The 18,019-nt window shown below is 44.0% G+C and overlaps 1 protein-coding gene across 11 annotated transcripts in view; it reads left to right on the top strand.

Annotated features, from left to right (window-relative positions):
* The window catches only part of MORC2 (MORC family CW-type zinc finger 2), a 51,717-nt gene that overhangs the window by 18,963 nt on the left and 14,735 nt on the right, over positions 1-18,019 (top strand). For all 11 annotated transcript variants that reach the window (XR_014958622.1, XR_014958621.1, XM_085592821.1 and 8 more), the window contains 7 exons: positions 35-143; positions 1,345-1,504; positions 1,586-1,697; positions 2,906-3,031; positions 6,391-6,470; positions 11,688-11,770; positions 12,579-12,664. Coding sequence is in view for 9 of the 11 variants with exons in the window: in XM_085592821.1 (XP_085448947.1) it covers positions 35-143; positions 1,345-1,504; positions 1,586-1,697; positions 2,906-3,031; positions 6,391-6,470; positions 11,688-11,770; positions 12,579-12,664 (756 nt within the window). In the remaining 2 variants the exon portion in view is untranslated. The remainder of the gene's footprint in view (positions 1-34; positions 144-1,344; positions 1,505-1,585; positions 1,698-2,905; positions 3,032-6,390; positions 6,471-11,687; positions 11,771-12,578; positions 12,665-18,019) is intronic.

The following is an 18,019-nucleotide window of genomic DNA, read 5'->3' as shown; positions in this document are numbered from 1 at the left end:
CAGGTGTAACACACAGTTTGATCTCTGTCTACAGGGGTTCCATGCGGATTGGGAAGGATTTTATCCTGTTCACAAAGAAAGATAGCACCATGACTTGCCTCCTCTTATCACGGACATTCCATGAGGAAGAAGGCATCGACGAGGTTTGCATGTACTTCTTGTAATGAACTAATATAGTGAATGCTGCCTCATCTGAATTTGCCCAGCTCTCACAGAAAAGTCTGTCAGGGCTGGTTCTGACTCTGATGGGATCAGTGTATGGTTTTCTTTTGGCATTATGCTGTAGAGCTTCTGCAAAGTCAACATTTTTTTTTCCTTTTGGTTTTAATTCTAATTGAGAAATCTCTCTAGAGGAAGCAAGTTTGAAGGGCTTGTTTCAGTCACTTAAAGATGTGCTTATGCTAAGTTCAGGACATGCCCAGACATCTTGCATTTCCTTTTCCCATGAAATTTGAGTTTGAGAAATATTTAATTTTACTGCTCTGATTTGATTTTGTGTAGAGAATTAAAGGTGTTCAAAGTTGCTACCCACAGGTCATTAACTGCAGGTGTGTCTTCTTACACATATTTTTGATTTTTAATAAAAAGTCAGTGTAGTTCTACCTATGAAAAACTTGTATATTTTAATAGCTAACACAGGCATTGTTGTTCAAGGCAAGGTTGCTAATTTAAATTTGTACTGGGGTGGTATCTCAGAAAGCATCTTCTAGTATGAGGGAAGGATTGAAGGGACCTGTGCAGAGAAGCTGGGGAGGGGTAGTGCATGCTGGTAGCCAGCCTATGACTGAAGCAGGTTGGGAAGAGTAAAGTAAGTCTAATTCCCACAGCAGCTCTGCCTACGTTTTTGGATTGACCACAGTTCTGGAATGAGATTTGTGTCCTTGATGTGCAGCTGCAGTTTATAATTCTATCTATATTGTTACTCTAAATGGCAGAAACCACCTTGCTAGCGTCCTTTAAAAAATCAAAGACTGACATCAGGATTAATATGAGTGAAGGATATCTGAGTTCAAGAGAAGAATTAAGCCAGAGTGGGATTTTTTTAGTTTTGTGAAAGTTGCTACATGGGAAGGGGAAAAAAGCCATTGAGTGTGAGTAGCCAGTACCATACACATGACTTGGGAATGGTTCACTCTGAGACATATTTTAAGAAGGCAACTCAGAGGCTAGCAAAGAGGGTCTCTGAGCATTTGACAGACATGCAAACTACTGAATGAGCTGGAAAGAGCTCTCATGATGACTTAGGGGGCTGTCAGAAGGAGTAAGTCACTGGACCATGACCTGCAGGAGGGGCTGACTGCAGTGGGAGAGCCTGAGTCACTCTCAATACAATGGGGTTTACAGGTCATCGTTCCTCTACCCACCTGGAATACATGGAGCTGTGAACCTGTGACTGACAACATGGAGAAATTTGCTATCGAGACGGAGCTCATTTACAAGTATTCCCCTTTCAAATCAGAACGGGAAGTGATGGACCAGTTCAGTAAGATACATGGCGAGAAAGGTACATGTGGATGGTGCAGGTCACAAGTGAGGTATTTGGGGTTTTGTTGGGATTCACCTGGTTGACTTGTTACTTGCTCAGGCACCCTGGTGATCATCTTTAACCTCAAACTAATGGATAATGGAGAGCCAGAGCTGGATGTGACTTCTGACCCTCAAGATATTCAGATGGCAGAAACACCCCCAGAGGGAACGTAAGTGTGACTAGTGTAACGGGCCCTGATCAAATTTGGTGTAGGGCTTGTTATATACTGTGTACATGGGTTTTTTTTTTAAATTCTCTTTTTGTAGTGAATTAGAGAATTTAAAAGATCTGTAGTTTGTTCTTAAGCAGTTTGGGGTTCATGTATGCATCAGCCCCTGGGTGTTGTGGCTGTGTTTGGGGTAAATGCCTGCACTGGCTGATCTTAGCTTAGCCAAAGCAGAAGACTCAGTGTCCTGTAGGCATCATAAAAAAAGGAGCCCTAAGCTTCATGTTTCATTTTCTACACCTACCAACAATGTTTTCATCAGAATGAGAGCTGGTTGTGAGTCAGTGCTACTCCCAAATTGCTGTTCAGGTCAGCTTCTATGGGTGGATGGTATGGAAGGCAGGTGGGGTGTATTATCACATCTGTCAGGGAGCAGGGAGCACTTCTCCCTGCAGAGGGGCAAGAAGAATGTGCTCAGAGGGCAGCTGGAAGAGCACAGGCCCGTGTTTAGAGAGAGCTGAGTGTTTGCAGAGTTGATCACTTGTAGCCTGAAAACAAAAAAACTGAGCTGAAATGGGCCAAATGCTTGATTAGGTCTCAGAGCTCCATGGGCACACCTAGCAAGCTTTACCTTTTTGATGAGATTACGTGCTTCTTCCCTGCAGTGCTTGAATTTTCCATAGGAAGTTTCGGACTCTGTAAAGCAGCTCTGTCTATTTATTAGAGTGATGTCACTGAGCAAATTCTTGGGGTCGTCCAAGGGATCTCAGCATCTTTAATGCCTGTTTTTAAGGCAGGCATGATTGCCACTGATCACTGCCTCTTCTTTCTGATGTTGTGGTACCGTGTGTGTCAGTGAGTAATGCAGATTCTTTGGCAGTGTACTGCTAACTCACTGAAGGGTGGAAATGCTCTGATAGGTGAGCACACTTTTAGTCTTAAATAGTCCCGTTTATACCTTTGGCCATTATTATCCAGATGTATTCAAACTCCCTCTTCAGGCTGCAGTAACATGAGTATCAGTGTCTTGTAACAGTAGTTATGATGTACAGCTCAACAAAGAGTCTGGAGAAGACGTAAGTAGGAGAAGAATTAAAGAAAAGCTTTACTTAATGTAGCTTCATGATAATTAAAACAGAAAGACCTTTCACCTGTCTGTTTTGCTCAGGGTATCTCTTGGGCATTTTCTGAAATACATGGCTCTCTTGCAGCAAGCCAGAGCGCCGCTCCTTCCGTGCCTATGCTGCTGTGCTTTATATTGATCCCAGGATGAGGATCTTCATCAATGGACACAAAGTACAAACCAAACGACTCTCATGCTGCCTCTACAAGCCAAGGTTAGTGTTGCAGGTGTGTGGGACCATTTGGAGTTAGAGAAAAGATGTAGTGTTTTGCTCTCCAGGTGTATCCTGCATAATTCCATTTCTAACCCTAGTGCCACAGAATCGGACCATAAGAGAATGGCATGGGATGTTGACATTATGGGAAGAGAGATACATAGTGGAAAATCTAATGCCTTTGAAAATTGCATGAGTCATTGGTGCAACTTGGCTCCCTTTCAGAGCAAACAAAGAAATTGAGATCCTGGTTGTATGAAATGCCATATTCACACAAAACTGTTGGGTAACTGTGTTGTTGTTTTTGAGCGGAAGAAGGAAATACATATGGTGGGTGTTAGGTTTATTTCCAAAAAGAAACTAGACTGAGCTCTTTGAAACAGTTGCTTTTATATGTAGGTAATCCAGGTTTGAATAGAGAATTGAGAAAAAGCTTTCCCTATATTCCTTTTAAATCTTCTTTAACAAAAAATGTGACAGTGAGTTGAGTGTGCTGTCAGTTGGCTGAACAGAGACTGGAAAAGGTTACTGGTATGGGAGGGGAAAGGGAAACCTGTATTTCAGTCTGCTTGAGGCAGACTCTCTTTGGGAGCACACAGTCTGCATTCTAGATATCCTGGCATAATTTATTTGAATCAAATAGTAGTAATTTTGTAGAGTAGGGTGACAAGTGTCCAGACTGCTCCCTTTTGGCTGGGCTTCTCGATGCCAGCTTTGGGCTCCAGAAGCTGTGTGGCCATCAGGACAAGCCATCAAAGCCTTCACTGTGGGTTCTGAGAGCCAGAACAGCTCTTGGGGTAGATGCCACGCTGTCCTCTGGGCAGGTTGAGGAAACTCTTTTTCCTCAGGAGAGCTCAAATCTGCCTTGGGTGGCTCTTTCCAAAGGGAAAATCAGTAAATCAGTCCATTCTAAAAGTGGTTATTTTGCTTTTACTGCCATAGGTGTGGGGTTGTTCTACATTTTTCTCCCTGAACCTGCTGAAAAGGGTCACTTAAACCCTCGCTTTCCCTTTAGAGCTGAAGTCAGAGCTCACCATCCCCATTTATCTACTAGGCGTTGAGTACTCCGCAGGTTAATACTGGGTTAATCCCTTGCATTTGTGCCAGTGCTGTTTTGCTTGTGAGTGCACAGGGGAAGGGACCTCCATGGAGTCAGCTGACAATGCTCAGTTCTTTAAGATGGCTGTGTTTCTGGCCCATTAGCCTGGGCCAGGTAAATGTTGAACCTTCCTGGTCAAGCAAAGGGATGGGGAGCAGACAGTGGAGGTGCTGCTGCCTTACAGCCCGGTTGTCTGGGACATCTGAAGGGCTCTTTCAGAGGGGGCTCCCTCCTGCTGTCAGTCAGGTTGCCCTTATCTCTGAAGGAAAAGCCTGTACAGTGGCTTGTCTGCAGGTTCCAGTGTTGGTGTTAGTGGACAATGAATGGAAATCAACTGTGGATTTAGGGTATGTAAGTGCCCTTACTGAAAAAAAGGTTTTGCAGCCCTAGCACTGTTTTTCAGGAATAACAGTGCATTTCCTGAGCAGGATATTTGTTTTCTGTTCATCACCATCCATGTTTCTGTGGGAGAGGCTTCTCCTCACCTTTCTGGAGCTGATAACGTCCTTATGGTAGGGGCTGGCTGGTTTTGTGGGGATCCTTCACCAGCCTCTGCTGTTGTGTTACTACATTCCCTGCTTCCCTGGGAGTGGCCTGTGTCTCCTGAAGGATTGCTTCCATCTCTTCCCCGGTATCTGTTGGATCTTGTTTAGCAATATGGGCTGTGCAGGTAGAAATAGCCAGGCCACATGCAAGGCCTGTGCCTCTGTGAGGACACTCCAAGGCAGTAGAAATGAAGCATGAAGCTTGTGATGGTTCACAGTGCCATCATCTGGGACACCCCAGAGTTGCTTACAGTGCTCTCTACAGCAAAGGAGTGCTGAATCTATGGTCCCCCCCCAAGTGCTGCCCTTGCCTGCTGAGCTGGGCATGGGGGGGATAATTCAGCTTAACTCTGCTTCTCAGTGTTTTTATTTTCCCCTTTGAAGTCAGGCAGATGTGGGTGAAGTAATGTAGTTATGCCAACATATTGAAAGCAGCCTGGCTTTCAGTGTGTATTGTCTTTTGGCCCCAGATAGCTTTCATCAACCTTACATAGGTTAGAGATGACGCCACCAAAATCCTGACTCTTTAGCTCCTGACATGATGAAATCACCATTATTTCTGGAAGTCTTAGCACCTGCTTGCTTTTTCCCCAGGGAAGAAATCCTTACAAATAGCAGAGTTTAGCAAAATGTATTTCCGGGAACTGTGCTTGTGGTAATAATTTTCTAGGTTTGGGAGCAAGGGATTCCTGTTGGTGAGACTATGTCTGATGTCAGCACCAACATCCATGTGTGTTCACCCAGAGAAACAAACCTAACTAAAACTTTTCATAAGTACAAGGTTATTTCTCACAAATCCTGACAGTTTATCTGCCATTTGGAGGGAATTTTGTCTCTCATTAGGATCTAAGCATGATTCCAATCCATTGGTCAGTCAAGTGTTACATCCCTATGTGTTTTTGCCTCTATATAAGAACAGCATTTCTAGTGGCTCTTGCTTTACCTAAATACTGGAAAAATTAATCCTATCCATTTGGGATGGGATTTTCCTCTTCGTATATCCAAAACCTTGTGTCTTAAGGTGATCTGAGTTCCTGCAGGCTCTGCTTGTCCTAGGTGTCATCTTTCCTTGTGACGTGCTTGGAGGTGATGCACATTCATGATCTTCTGCCTCACAAACACCAATCTCTCGCTCTTCAGCAGTCAGTGAATTTGGATCTGTATTTGGCATGTTAGCACACAAGGAAGGTGAAACAAGCTGCTTCATCTCCAGCACAATTTACAAGGTTGTGAGTCAGATACGAAACACACAGAAGTGTGCTGAAACTTGAAGTTCTGATCAAATTGTTGTTTTGCTTTGAGATAGCCCTGTGTGAGATGGACCTATCAGACTGCACCCATGGACAGCTGTTCACATGAAAGATTATTTAGCTGTGGTGGGAGGATTTTGAGAAACTTTCCATATATATTCACTCTTCCTTTTTCCTTCTGAAGACATTTCTCTAAGTCTTGAGGTTTGCTACAAGAATATGGATATATTTCATGCCCACTGGATATTGTGGTTGGAGCTACTACTAAAACATCTCTGACTTAAAAAGATTTTGTTTAGCTTCATCCAAAAATGTCCAGTTCATGCTATGTAAACCTCTTCGACTTATTGAATCTATTGGGAGTAGTAGAGTAGTATGTGGGGACCTTGTTCTCTCATGTAGTGATGAAATTTTGGTTTGACCTTACTGCTGAGTTTGCCGATTAATATATTTTGATCATCATAGGATGTACAAATACACTTCAAACCGCTTCAAGACCCGTGCAGAGCAAGAGGTGAAGAAAGCAGAGCACATGGCAAGGATAGGTGAGTCGTCAGGGTATGCATTCATCTGTTGCTAGGGGGAGGACTAAACCCTTGGTGTGACCTGGGGTTGCCTGCCTCTGGGATCACTGGAATTGCTCAGGAACGGAATTATTGCAGCAACTACAGACGACACAGACTTACATTCATGCAATGGAAGGAATGTACATTGTTCCCAGAGACCATTTAATCTGAGTAGCGGATGTACAGGATAACCCTTGGAGTCCCAGTAGTTTGCCCCCACTCCAGCAGAAGCCTGGCTGAGCCCTGTCATCCTGCAGTTCTTCTCTCACCTTAAGATATTATGAGCTTTTGGTTGTGTTTTCGTTCTGCACCTTTCCTGTTAAGGCAGTTAAAAAAGTAGATTTTTATTCTGTCACTTATGTAAAGGGATTAGTCTGGGTGTACAAGGGAGCCCTGGTTTGCTTGGTTCTAACTCTTCCAGGCATACCTTTTGCTCATCTAATCTTCCTTTCCTGTTAAGTCTTTTAATCCTCAGGGAAAGCTCAGTTTGTTGTAATTGGATATTCAGCATATAGAAATCACACAAGCATATAAATACACCATTAAACTGTATTACAACTGCCTTAAGTCTCCAAAAATTTAACACAAAAATCAGTGTCCCTCCCTAACCGTTGATGCAAAAATACTGTAGTGAAGGAAGAATCTTGGAAGTTGTAAGTGATTTATATGTGACCTGTATCTTCTGGTAGGTTACATAAATCACTTGGAGGCATGTGTCCTCTGTCCCTGTGTCAGAGCTGCTTTAGGCATGTTCGCATGTGGCTGCAGGTCATATACACAAGGCATGGTGCCGCATTCAGCCTGTACAGCATCACAGAGGGCAGTGTGACTGTGACCCTGCCCCAAAGAAAAGCAGCAGAGTGAAATGGTGTGAATTACCATGTTCCCTGTTCCTCCTTTAGGAAGTACAGCCTGGCAAAATAGACTCGGTAAGATGAAGCTTAAGCAGATTTTATTGTGTGGCTCAATCCTCATAGGTGAATTTATTTTTACATTGAGTCCTATAGCCAGGGCAGGTCTTGAGCACACACTCCCATTGCTTTTCAAGAAGATGCAAAGAGCAGGATTTAGAGAAACTTCTTCCCTGAAGCAGTCTATGAGGCTTTCATGGCACTTAAAAGTGAAGTTTAGTATATGGCACTGAAAAATGGTGTCCATTGTTGTCCCAGTGCTGAGAACAGATCCCATTGACACTAAAATGTCACACATTTCCATCACCAAACGAGCCTGATGCTTTTGGGTGTGTAAGGATCACTGAACCTGGGGATTTGTGCCCAGGGGGCCAAGGAGGCCAATGACATCCTGGCCTGTGCTAGAAATAGTGTGGCCAGTAGGACCAGGGAAGTGATTCTTCCCCTCCACCTGGTGCTCAGCACTGCTGAGGAAACAACTCAAGTACTGTGTCCAGTTCTGGGCCCCTCATTTCAAGAAGGATATTGAGGTGTTAAGAGTGAGTCCAGAGAAGGGCAACAGAGCTGGTGAAAGGTCTGGAGTGCATGTCCTATGAGGAGAGCTGGGGTGGTTTAGCTTAGAGAGAAGGAGGCATGTAAAACTACCTGAAAGGAGGCTGTAGCCAGGTGGGGGCAGGTCTCTGCTCCCAGGCAAATAGTCACAGGATGAGAAGACATAGTCTGAAAGTGCACCAGGAGAGGTTTACGTTGGACATTAGGATTAATTTCTTCACAGAAGGGATCATTAGATATTGGAATGGTGGTGGAGTCACCATCCCTGGAGGTGTTTAAGGAAGGACTGGATGTGACACTTAGTGCTGTGGTCCAGTTGACATGGTGGTGTTGGTCACAGGTTGGACTCCATGATCTCAGAGGTGTTTTCCAACCTAATTGATTCTGTGATTCTATGAACTGCCCCAGTGCTTTTGGTGTACAGGAACCACCAAACCAACCCAGTGCTTCAGACAGTGCAGGGATCACTGAATGGGCCTGGTGCCTCTGGGGTGCGGTGCAGAGGATCACAAATGGGACATCACGCCATGATCAATATGATCAAGTGAAACCAATTTTATTGTACAGAAGCCTGTATTTATAATAAATTCTGCTGTTCACATGTCTCTAGCTGAGACATGATTGGTTAATCCTGTTATGTGTCTAAAATTAAATGCTGATTGGATCACCTGATTCTTCACGTGTTCTGCTTTGGTCGTCTGCCCATCCCAGGTTCTCTTTTTTACTGTTTTGAACTTTGCTGACAACTTTTGCTGACTCCTCTGACTCTTCTTCTTTTTTCCTGTCATCAAGGATTCACTGACCCCAGTTTCTTGAACTAGTTTCTTTGTTACCAGAAGGCTGGATTGTGCATCTGCTGAATGTGTCCATTGTCCTGCAAAAAATCCTCAACACTGGGAGAAAGAAGGTGTTGAGCAAAGGGCTTAGGACACTATGGTAAAAACTCCCAGCTGACCTCAGACTGTCACTGCAAGATTGCAGCACACATGGAGCCTCCAGGACTAAAACATGCTCGGGGCATTATCCTCAGGGGCCTATGTCCCATTACTTCACTTGTAGGAAAATACATTTAATCTGTAGCATCAAGCTTTTTTGTTCTCCTGCTGGTAGAAATTATTAATTCTTCATGGTTTGCAGTACTCCAGAGGGATCATCACCCAGGAATGATTTGCAGTTTGCTCTTTTAAACTCAGGAGTACATTGTGACAAATGGTGGGTCTCAGCTGAGCAAACAGCAGTTCCAGAATGCCAGAGATACCTGCCTACAAGGAATGTGTTGGAATCAGTCACACTGAGAGATTGCTGAGTCTCTGGATATAGTTTATGAGCTTGTGGAATCAAAACAGGATTACAAAAAAATAGCTGGATGGGGAAGATGTGACATGGTGGCAGTTGGTGGCATGGCTTTGGCATATCTAAAAAGAGATATGGTTCAGGAGTGGAGACATGCATATATTTAAGATGAGGAAAAGCCCCCAGAAACTTAACTTCTTTCCTCATGCAATAAGCTGTAGTATCCGTATTCCTAAGTGAGTGAGTAGACCTAGGAGAAAAGTACCATTCCTGGGCAAGGTGGCTGTGAAAGACCATCACTTGCTTTCTGTGTTCTTCTGAACCGAGACTGAGTACTGCACTGAGGCACCTTGGCATTGCCATTGCCTCGCTTCTGGAAATCCCCTTCCAAAGTTGGGAAGGCAAACAAATGGAAGAGGTGAGGAGTTATGCAGATATCAAGTACTAAAAGCTAACAGCTCTGTGCTAATTATCTGAATAATTCAGATAATTATTATATTATCAGATAATAATAATTTAGATAATATTATCTAATAATATTCTTTCAGATTATTTTGGTGTGTCCAGTGACGTGCTTGGCAGTGCCATGGGTACACCATGCCTGTTGTCCCCTGGGAGAATGTGTATATGGGTTCCAGCTGCTGTGTGCTCACTGTCCTGCATAGGACATGCACCTTTACGCCTCGGGGCCTCACCCCTGTGACTGTATCAGTACCTGTCAGCTGTCTCAGTTGTCACTGCATTAGTGGAGCATGTTTGACCTGGGTTACCTGCCCTTCTGGGTTCCCACTGTGCTCTTTCCACTAGCCACAAGTGTGTTTAGCCCACCGGCAACTTCCCTACAAGCTCTGATTGAAGTGGACCAAATGCTTTAAGCAGCCTCCAGCCTCCTGTTGGCTTGATTTAGCCAGACTGTCTCTTGATGATGGCTAATCACACAGCACAGTCCTTGGTAAGCAGCTGTGAATCCCAGACAATGCTGCTCTGGGAATGAGGTGAACAAAACTCCAATGGGACAATGCGTAGAAAGGAAAAGGGATTTGTGTTGTAGTTGTCTAAGTAAACTGACTGGCTACAGAACTCCAGATTCTGTCTGACTGGCATCCAAGTGCTGCCTTTTGGAGAGATACCAGTAATCCCTAGTCTGTCATCTTCTTGCTTACCTTGTCCTATGTGAACTGTAGGCAAGGTCGCTCCTCCACTGGTGTGTTTCCTTGTTTGGAGTGTCTCACAGCCACAGTTTATCTCCCTGTGAGGAGAGCAGGGAGGAGATGGCTTCTGTGTGTGCTGTAATCAGGCTGCTGCACCCCCATGTGTGGGAGTGCAGGCATTGTTTGCTTTAGTGTGAGCTATGCCATCCCTCTGCACACACCCACTGTATTGCCGAATGACAGAATCACAGGATGGCTTCTATTGGAAGGGATCTTAAAGTTCATCTGAAGCCTTCTCCAGGCTAAGCACCCCAGCTCTCACATCCTGTCTGCTCCAACCCTTGGAGCATCTCCATGGCCTCCTCTAGACACTCTCCAGCAGCTCCACAGCCTTTCTGTGCTGGGCCCCAGGGCTAGAGGCTGCGCTGCAGGTGGGGTCTCACCTGGGCGGGGTACAGGGGCAGCATCTCCCCCTCCCCTGCTGTGCATGCTGTGGGATCAGCCCAGGGCATGTGAAGTTTCTGGGGGCCAGTGCAAACAGCTGGGACAGGTCCAGCTCTCATCCATCAGCACCCCCAATTTCTTCTTACTCAAGACTGTTCTCAGTCCATTCTCCTTGCAGAAAATGAGGTTTATTGAATGAATCTTAAGGTGGTATGTGCCTCTCATCAGCATTCCTGTTTGTCTAGGAGAGAGGCAAAAAGGGGAGTTCCTTTTATGTTGTTTCTTGCATACAAGGATCACATGCAGGGTAGGTTTTCCAAATGCTGGGTCCTATGTAATGTGTAGCACAGAATTGTCTTTTTTCCAGGCAAAATTTAGCAATTATCAGAGATAAAAGCGTTTCTGAGAGTAGTCCTTTCCCTTAGTCTTTGCAAGAAAATTACCTCTCTGGAACTCCTTTTTAAGCCTGAACTTAGTCTTGGTTTTGTGAGAACCTTTCTCTGAATCACATTACCAAGCAGAGTAGGTAGGGCCACAAGCATCCTTAGACTTTCCAGTTCCTTGCTGACTTCCTCACAGATCCTTCCTTCAAAAGTGCTTTTGCATAGTTTATCCCTGCTATTGTGCCAGTTTTGACTGTGACCTCTGAGCATGTTTAAGATGCCATGTCGGTCGGACCACCGTCTCAGGTAAGGCTTGATTTTTGTACATTTTTGTGTCCCCTTTGTACCCTTGTACACATCAGTGCAGCAAAGGCTCTCTGGAATTGCTGTCTTTGGGTGAATGCCTGACAATGTCTGTCTGTACCAAATGGCTGACAGCATCCTTGTCCCTGTATGTTTCAGCGGAAGAGAAGGCTCGTGAAGCGGAGAGCAAAGCCCGTGCCCTCGAGCTACGCCTCGGAGGGGATCTCACACGGGAGTCCAGGGTGAGCCTTGTGCTTTTGGCAGCATGTCATGTTTTGGGCACCAAGGGATATTCGTAGCACTGGTGGTGGAGTGATGCAGCACCCCATGGCAGCATGCTAGTTAAGCAGGTGGTGGCTCCAGTCAGCAGTGAACTTCCAGCAACATTTAGGCATCTCCACGGCTTCATCACCACTTTATGTATTTCACCATCTTCACGTGGTGTGCAGCCCAAGTGAGAAGTGTGTTAACATTCCCCTGCCTACATCCCCAATATATCCTGCGTGGGACGGTGACCTCCAGATTCCAGGTGCTGTTTGCTGACAGCCTCTGTGGAAGTGGCTATGCAGCTGTCTCTGTGGCATTTGGGCAGGGGCTTTTGGGGAGAGCCTCTTTGCTTCCTTCCAGTAGGACTTTGGCTTTGAGAGGGGCAAGGCTGAGCCCTGGTTCCAGGAGTTGAGAGGAGGGCTGGCAGGGACACCAGGAAGGTCAGCAAGTAACACCAGTTTAAAATCACTGAGCTTCCTATTGGTATGTCGCAGAAACAATAGTATCCAAGTGCCCTGGATGTTTTCTTGTGCTCCATTGCCACTGTTTTCAATTTCTGTAATCCTTTTTTTACATGTAGACATTTTCCTCCAAGCAACTGTGTAGATCCTTAAACAACTTAGCATAAGTTTGCCCAACATGTGGAGTCACACTGTCACTGTCTACCAGTTGTGACTTGTTTACATTTAAAACATTTCTCAGTTCTTCCTGAAAAAGCAGAAAATCATAAATTGAGTGAATTTTATGAATTTCCCAGCTTGACTATGCAATGCCTGTTTGCAGGTGACATTGCGTCAGGTCCAGAATTCAGCTATCACTATGCGGCGGGAGGCTGACGTCAAGAAAAGGATTCAGGATGCAAAGCAGCGGTGAGTGCAGGGCCTTCCAAACTCCGGGGTACCTAGGCTGTTTTCTCCAGTTTTGCATGTTTTCAGTTCAGCTCAAAGGGTAAATATCCATGGGCATCTTATATGCTTGAGCTTTATCATGGTTTGACACTGGCACAGTGCCAGCACCCCCATGAAAATACAACCCCCCAAATAATTTGCTGTGAAATACGATCAGGAACAGAGCAGAGCAGACCCAAGCTTAATAACAAAGGAGAAACTTTATTAAACTACTACTACTATAAAAGGGAAAAGAAAGGAAAAAAACAAAATCCAAAAAAATGAAAACCTTCTAAAACATTCCTCCTCCCTCCCCCCAATTCCAAAACCGCAGTGAGACACAACTTGGACCCCCAATCAGGGAGTGCTTCAGATAATCAATACACAGTCCATCAAGGGAGAGAGGAATCTCTCCTGTGCTATAGACCCCCCAAGAAACACAACTGCCACTTCTTGTGTTTCCATGTCACACATAGCACCGCCCAGAGAAAATCTTTGGCATGGGGCTACCTCTTTTTCATGCACAGTGCTCTCACCACCAATGCATGGATGGACAGACTGCTCATAGGGTGGGGTTTTCTTTTCAAGGATGCTTTGCCAAGGACCAAAGAAAAACAATAGTTCAGTTTCTCATTTTTGGGACCACAGTCCTGTCCCACCCCCCCCATTTTCTTCCTCTCATGGGTCTCAAGAACAGAGATCATCTTCTTTCTGAAGACAGAAGGCATCACCACGCCCTCCTCAATTCTTTGTTCACTCCACTCCGGTGTTGGTAGTCACTGAAACAGGTCTTTTGGCTCACCAGACATCCCCCTAAAATGCAGTCTCTCTTGGAGGTATCGCCAGCTGGGGGCTATGTACAAATCACGAAGGGGACAGGACTGCTGTGGAATGCATCTCGAGCTGTTTATTTTTTAGCATCAGTCTCATTACATGATTATGACAATGGGAAGATGCCAGCACCTCACATCCAGGCAACAGACCAAGAACTTAATGTTACAACTTACTTTATAAACTTTTTGACCAATCACAAAAAGCAAAAGCATATTGACAGTAGTTCTATCCAACCACTATAAGCATATGTACCTTTGGTTAAAACAATGCTTGCTTATTTCAAATACAGTACTTGCTTGTAAGCCTCAGGATATAATGCACAGAGCTCCATTATTAAGCTTAGACCTTCCTAATATCTCACCAGAGATACTTTTCTGCAACTTAGGAAGTTGTTCTATCCAAGCGTTAATACACTGTTCTATTTGTCCTTTCTTTCTACTTGTATAATTTTTCTGTTGACAACTCTAATAGCTACTGCTTAGCTCTAATCACCATCCTGCTGTCTCTGAGGCCTGCCTTTTGCAATGAGTTCAAAACCCTCTGATTTTAAGGAATCCCACAGGAGGAGAAAATTGGTTCAGTCTATGGTTAACAAGAAAAAGTCCAGCCAAAAGCTACTCCATCATCTCCTCCCACCTAGAATTTCTCCTTCTTCTGTCTCTCTTCTTCTCTTTCAAATCAAAGAGGAGTAATATTTCACAAAGCTTTCATTATGCAAGAAGGGGTTAAAAGTCCACTCTAGCTCCCACAGCTGGGCGCCTTCCTTTGACACGCCCCCCCCCTTCTCCTTCCCTGAAGTGTATTGCTGACAGACCTTCTCTCTCTCTCTCTCTCTCACTCTCTCTCTCTCTCTCCCTCTCTCCCTCTCTCCCTCTCTGGGGGGGAATGCAGACATCCCGGATTTCCCTCCACCCTTCAGCCTTACCTCAGTCAGGCCACAGGACTTCCCCTCCTTCACCCAGCCAGGGTCCGGGCAGGGGAGAGTCTGCACTGCACCCTGACCGGAGCCAAAGAGAGAGAGTTCCCCTGAGAGCTCTGGCTTTTAACCCCTCTGTGTTCTCAGAGGCGTGTCCACCTTCAATTGGTCAGCCCAAATGCCAATATCCAACCCCAATCACTGACTGACTTGACCGTCTTCTTTCCGACAAAATTCTCTTCCATGTCAAACCACGACAGGCTTTAAACTGAGCAGCTGGGACACTATTCTGGTTACCTCTGGTATTCCCCTGTTGCCTGCTGGAAGACGTAGATCTCTGGACTGGGTTTTTTTTCTCTAAATGCTTACCTGGTTTTCACATCAGTTTTTTTCAGTCTTGCTTTTTCATCTGCAGATAAGATTCAGGCTGATGAACAAATGTTCGCAAGTTACAATGAAACAGCTTTAGGAATTTTAGGGATGCTTTCTAAGAACAGGCTGAGTTTTGTTGTAGTCAGTGCTGTGAAATCCCAAGGCACTCTTCTAGCTTAGCTCTGGTGGCAGTTAACTTTGGTTTTTGATGTACTCACAGGAATACTTCACTCTTCATATATGTTTGTTTTGTGTTTCTCAAATGAAGTGAAAACCAGGAACAAATGCTCTTAAAACAAATGCTGAGTTTGAGGAAGCTGGGGATTTGGATACAGAATATCTCCATTCCCACCTATGTGTGTGCATGCCCATTTACATGGCGTCCTAGGTCAGAGCTATCCCAGACTTGTTGCCAGAGATAGATCTAATGCATCTTAAGATGCTGAAAAGAAATAAATAAATACAGCTTTAATTTAAAAGTGGTAGAGCTAGGATCTGAATGATACAGAAGCTTGTGAGAGAACCTCCTTCCTTCAGCTTCCACATATTTTTCTATCTACACCTTTGTTCTTTAATTCTTGGGTTTGGTGACATTAGCGTGCAATGAAAAATTTTGTGAATAGTCTTCTCCCCTTCCTGCCCATGGGCAAAATACTTCCTGTTACTGAGCTGACCAGCAAAAAAATGCTCTGGGCATGTACATGGCTTGCTGTGTGTCCCTGCATTCATCACTAGTGATCAGCAGCAGTTCAGAGGTTCATGCTTTTCCACAGAATTGTATTTCATTCAGAAAACTGAAAAAAATCCTGAAAGATGTGTATAATAGGATAGCTTCTGTACTAACCAATCCCTGTTGTCTTTTGGAAAATTCTTGAGTTACAGAGGATGTCCTAGGACAGTTTTTCTGCTGTTTCCCTGATGCTGGGTGCATCAATGAAAGAAGTGCTTTCTGGTTTCCAAAAGCTGTGTAAGATCAGGTTGGATCTGATTCCAGACAATAGGACAGGTACTAAATTCCTAGTAATTAAATCCCTGGCTTTTGACCCACCACATCATTTTCTATGGTTTAGATGATAATTTTACTTCCTATCCTCTCTGATGAAAATGAGGATATGTCCTTGTCCTTTTTGTTTTGTAGGTGAGTACATGCTGTTACTTGAAGTGTAAGGCTCTACATTCTTTTCCAGAAGTTAGGAAAAAAAAATTAATCCCTGACATGGGTGTTTTGCCACACTTGCTCATGTTCTTGAATCACAGTTTTCTACCTCAGTGAGCTGAGACCAAATGGTCACATTTCAGCCCAGCAATTGGCAGTGTTCAAAACCCCTCTTGGCAAAGGTTTAGATTTAAAATTACTAAAAGCTGCTATTTCAGATGTTTTCCTACGAATGTATTACAGTCAACTGTTTTAAATGAAGTTGTGTCACAGGGTACCATTGCATCTGTGTGAGGAAAGATGGCCTTAAAGAAAAAACTAATATGAATTTTATTTATTTATGGGATTTATTTTGCAAAGTTTCACTATTAAGATAGATTCAGATCTCATATTTGCAGGTGATCATTGTGTAGGGTTCATGCACGCATGGCTCAGGTCTTCCTAATATTTGATATTAGTAGATAGTCAACAGAACATTTTAAAGAATTCCACTATCTTCAGCTAACCATTTAAGCAGAAGTCAGATTTCTCATTAAGATAAAGTACATTACTGCAAAGGACTTATGGGGGCAGGTGGGGAATATAAAGCAGGTCAAAACTGAGAGGGGTGGGCAGGACCGTGGTATAGGCTCTGCCTTGCAGTAGTTACTGGTTTGGACCTCACATTTGAGGATACCTTCATCCTGAGGCTGAGGATCATTCTTATGAAAAATACTCAGCAAGGGTATCTGTGGGAACTCAAAATGTCTCTCAAACATTTTTAGAGGTTCCAGGCCTTGGTCAGAGGCATTCTAGACCCTGGCAAAGAGCTGGAAACAGCTGTGATTTTGAGTTTGAGCCATGGAATGAATTGCCAACTTTGGAGGTGGAACAAGTAGTCACAAAAGGTTAGATAGTATAGTAAAAGTAGTTACAAAGTAGAGGGGAAATTTTTTTAGTATTGTACAGGGGGCTTTTCACTTTGTACATGGGGGTCAGAAGTTCTAAGATGGAGGAAAGTGGGCTGATCCTGTTCTTCCTCCTTCTTTTTCCTTACCTCCATGTTCTTGGTGATGTTGGCACTCACAGATTGGTTTAGAGTAGAAAAACACTTGGCAACGTAGGTAGTAGGTATTGGGGAATAATTGTAAACATGTAATACGTAATATATCATATAAAAGATAGCAGCAGCCCTGGGCGGGGGGAGAGACGAAGAAGACAGCAGATAGAGAGGATGTCAGGGTGTGTGTGTGCCTCTACCCAGGCCGCTGATCAAATAACCGCAGTCCAAGAACATAATCTGTTAGATAACTAGCAATAAACTGCCTTGAGACCGAACAGCTAAAGCCTGTGGAGTTTTTCTTTGGAAGCACAGGTTGGAGGAGGAATTTCACCACCATATGAGACCCCAGAGCAAGGCCGGGGTTCTCACAGGTATCAGAGAAGCTGTGGAACCTGATGAATTTAGTATGTTGAAGGGCAGGGCTTGTTTGTGAGACACAGGGATTTTGATTGATTTATAGCACAAAGTGATAAAAATCTCACGGGTTTTGGCTGTCATGGAGATAAAATTCCTGGTAACCAGAGATTCAGATTGAGAAATCTCTATGGGTTCACAAACATACTCAAGTCCAACTTTTGTTGGAGTCATCTGATGCATAGATAAGGGAGAAATCATGCAAATTGATATCCTGACATTCCAATAAAAAATGCTCTGCTTGTACTGTATGTTGTATCCTCCAGCTTTTGAACTTAAGGAGCAGCATTGTGAAATTTGGAATTAGGAAAACTTTCTAGAATCAGAATATCAAGACTGTAGTTTTGTATTGAAATCTGAATTTTCATGCTTTATCTAGAAAGGGATATATAGCTGGAAAATACAAACCAAAATAGCATGGGAAAGGACCAGTCTGGATGCAGCAGTGCTCTCATAAAACTAATTCACTGAATAAAAACATCAGAAGTAAAAACCAGAATCTGTTCTGAAGGAGAACAAATGAAAAATTATCTGTCCAGCCTAAATTAGTATCTGTATTGCAAAGTTTTTGTATTTTGTTCATATTCGGTTGTAATGCTCTTT

The sequence above is a fragment of the Lonchura striata genome, chromosome 15, assembly GCF_050655825.1.
Source record: "Lonchura striata isolate lonStrDom1 chromosome 15, ASM5065582v1, whole genome shotgun sequence".
In the NCBI taxonomy this organism is placed as follows: Eukaryota; Metazoa; Chordata; class Aves; order Passeriformes; family Estrildidae; genus Lonchura; species Lonchura striata.
This window is presented reverse-complemented; position numbering and strand designations above follow the sequence as displayed.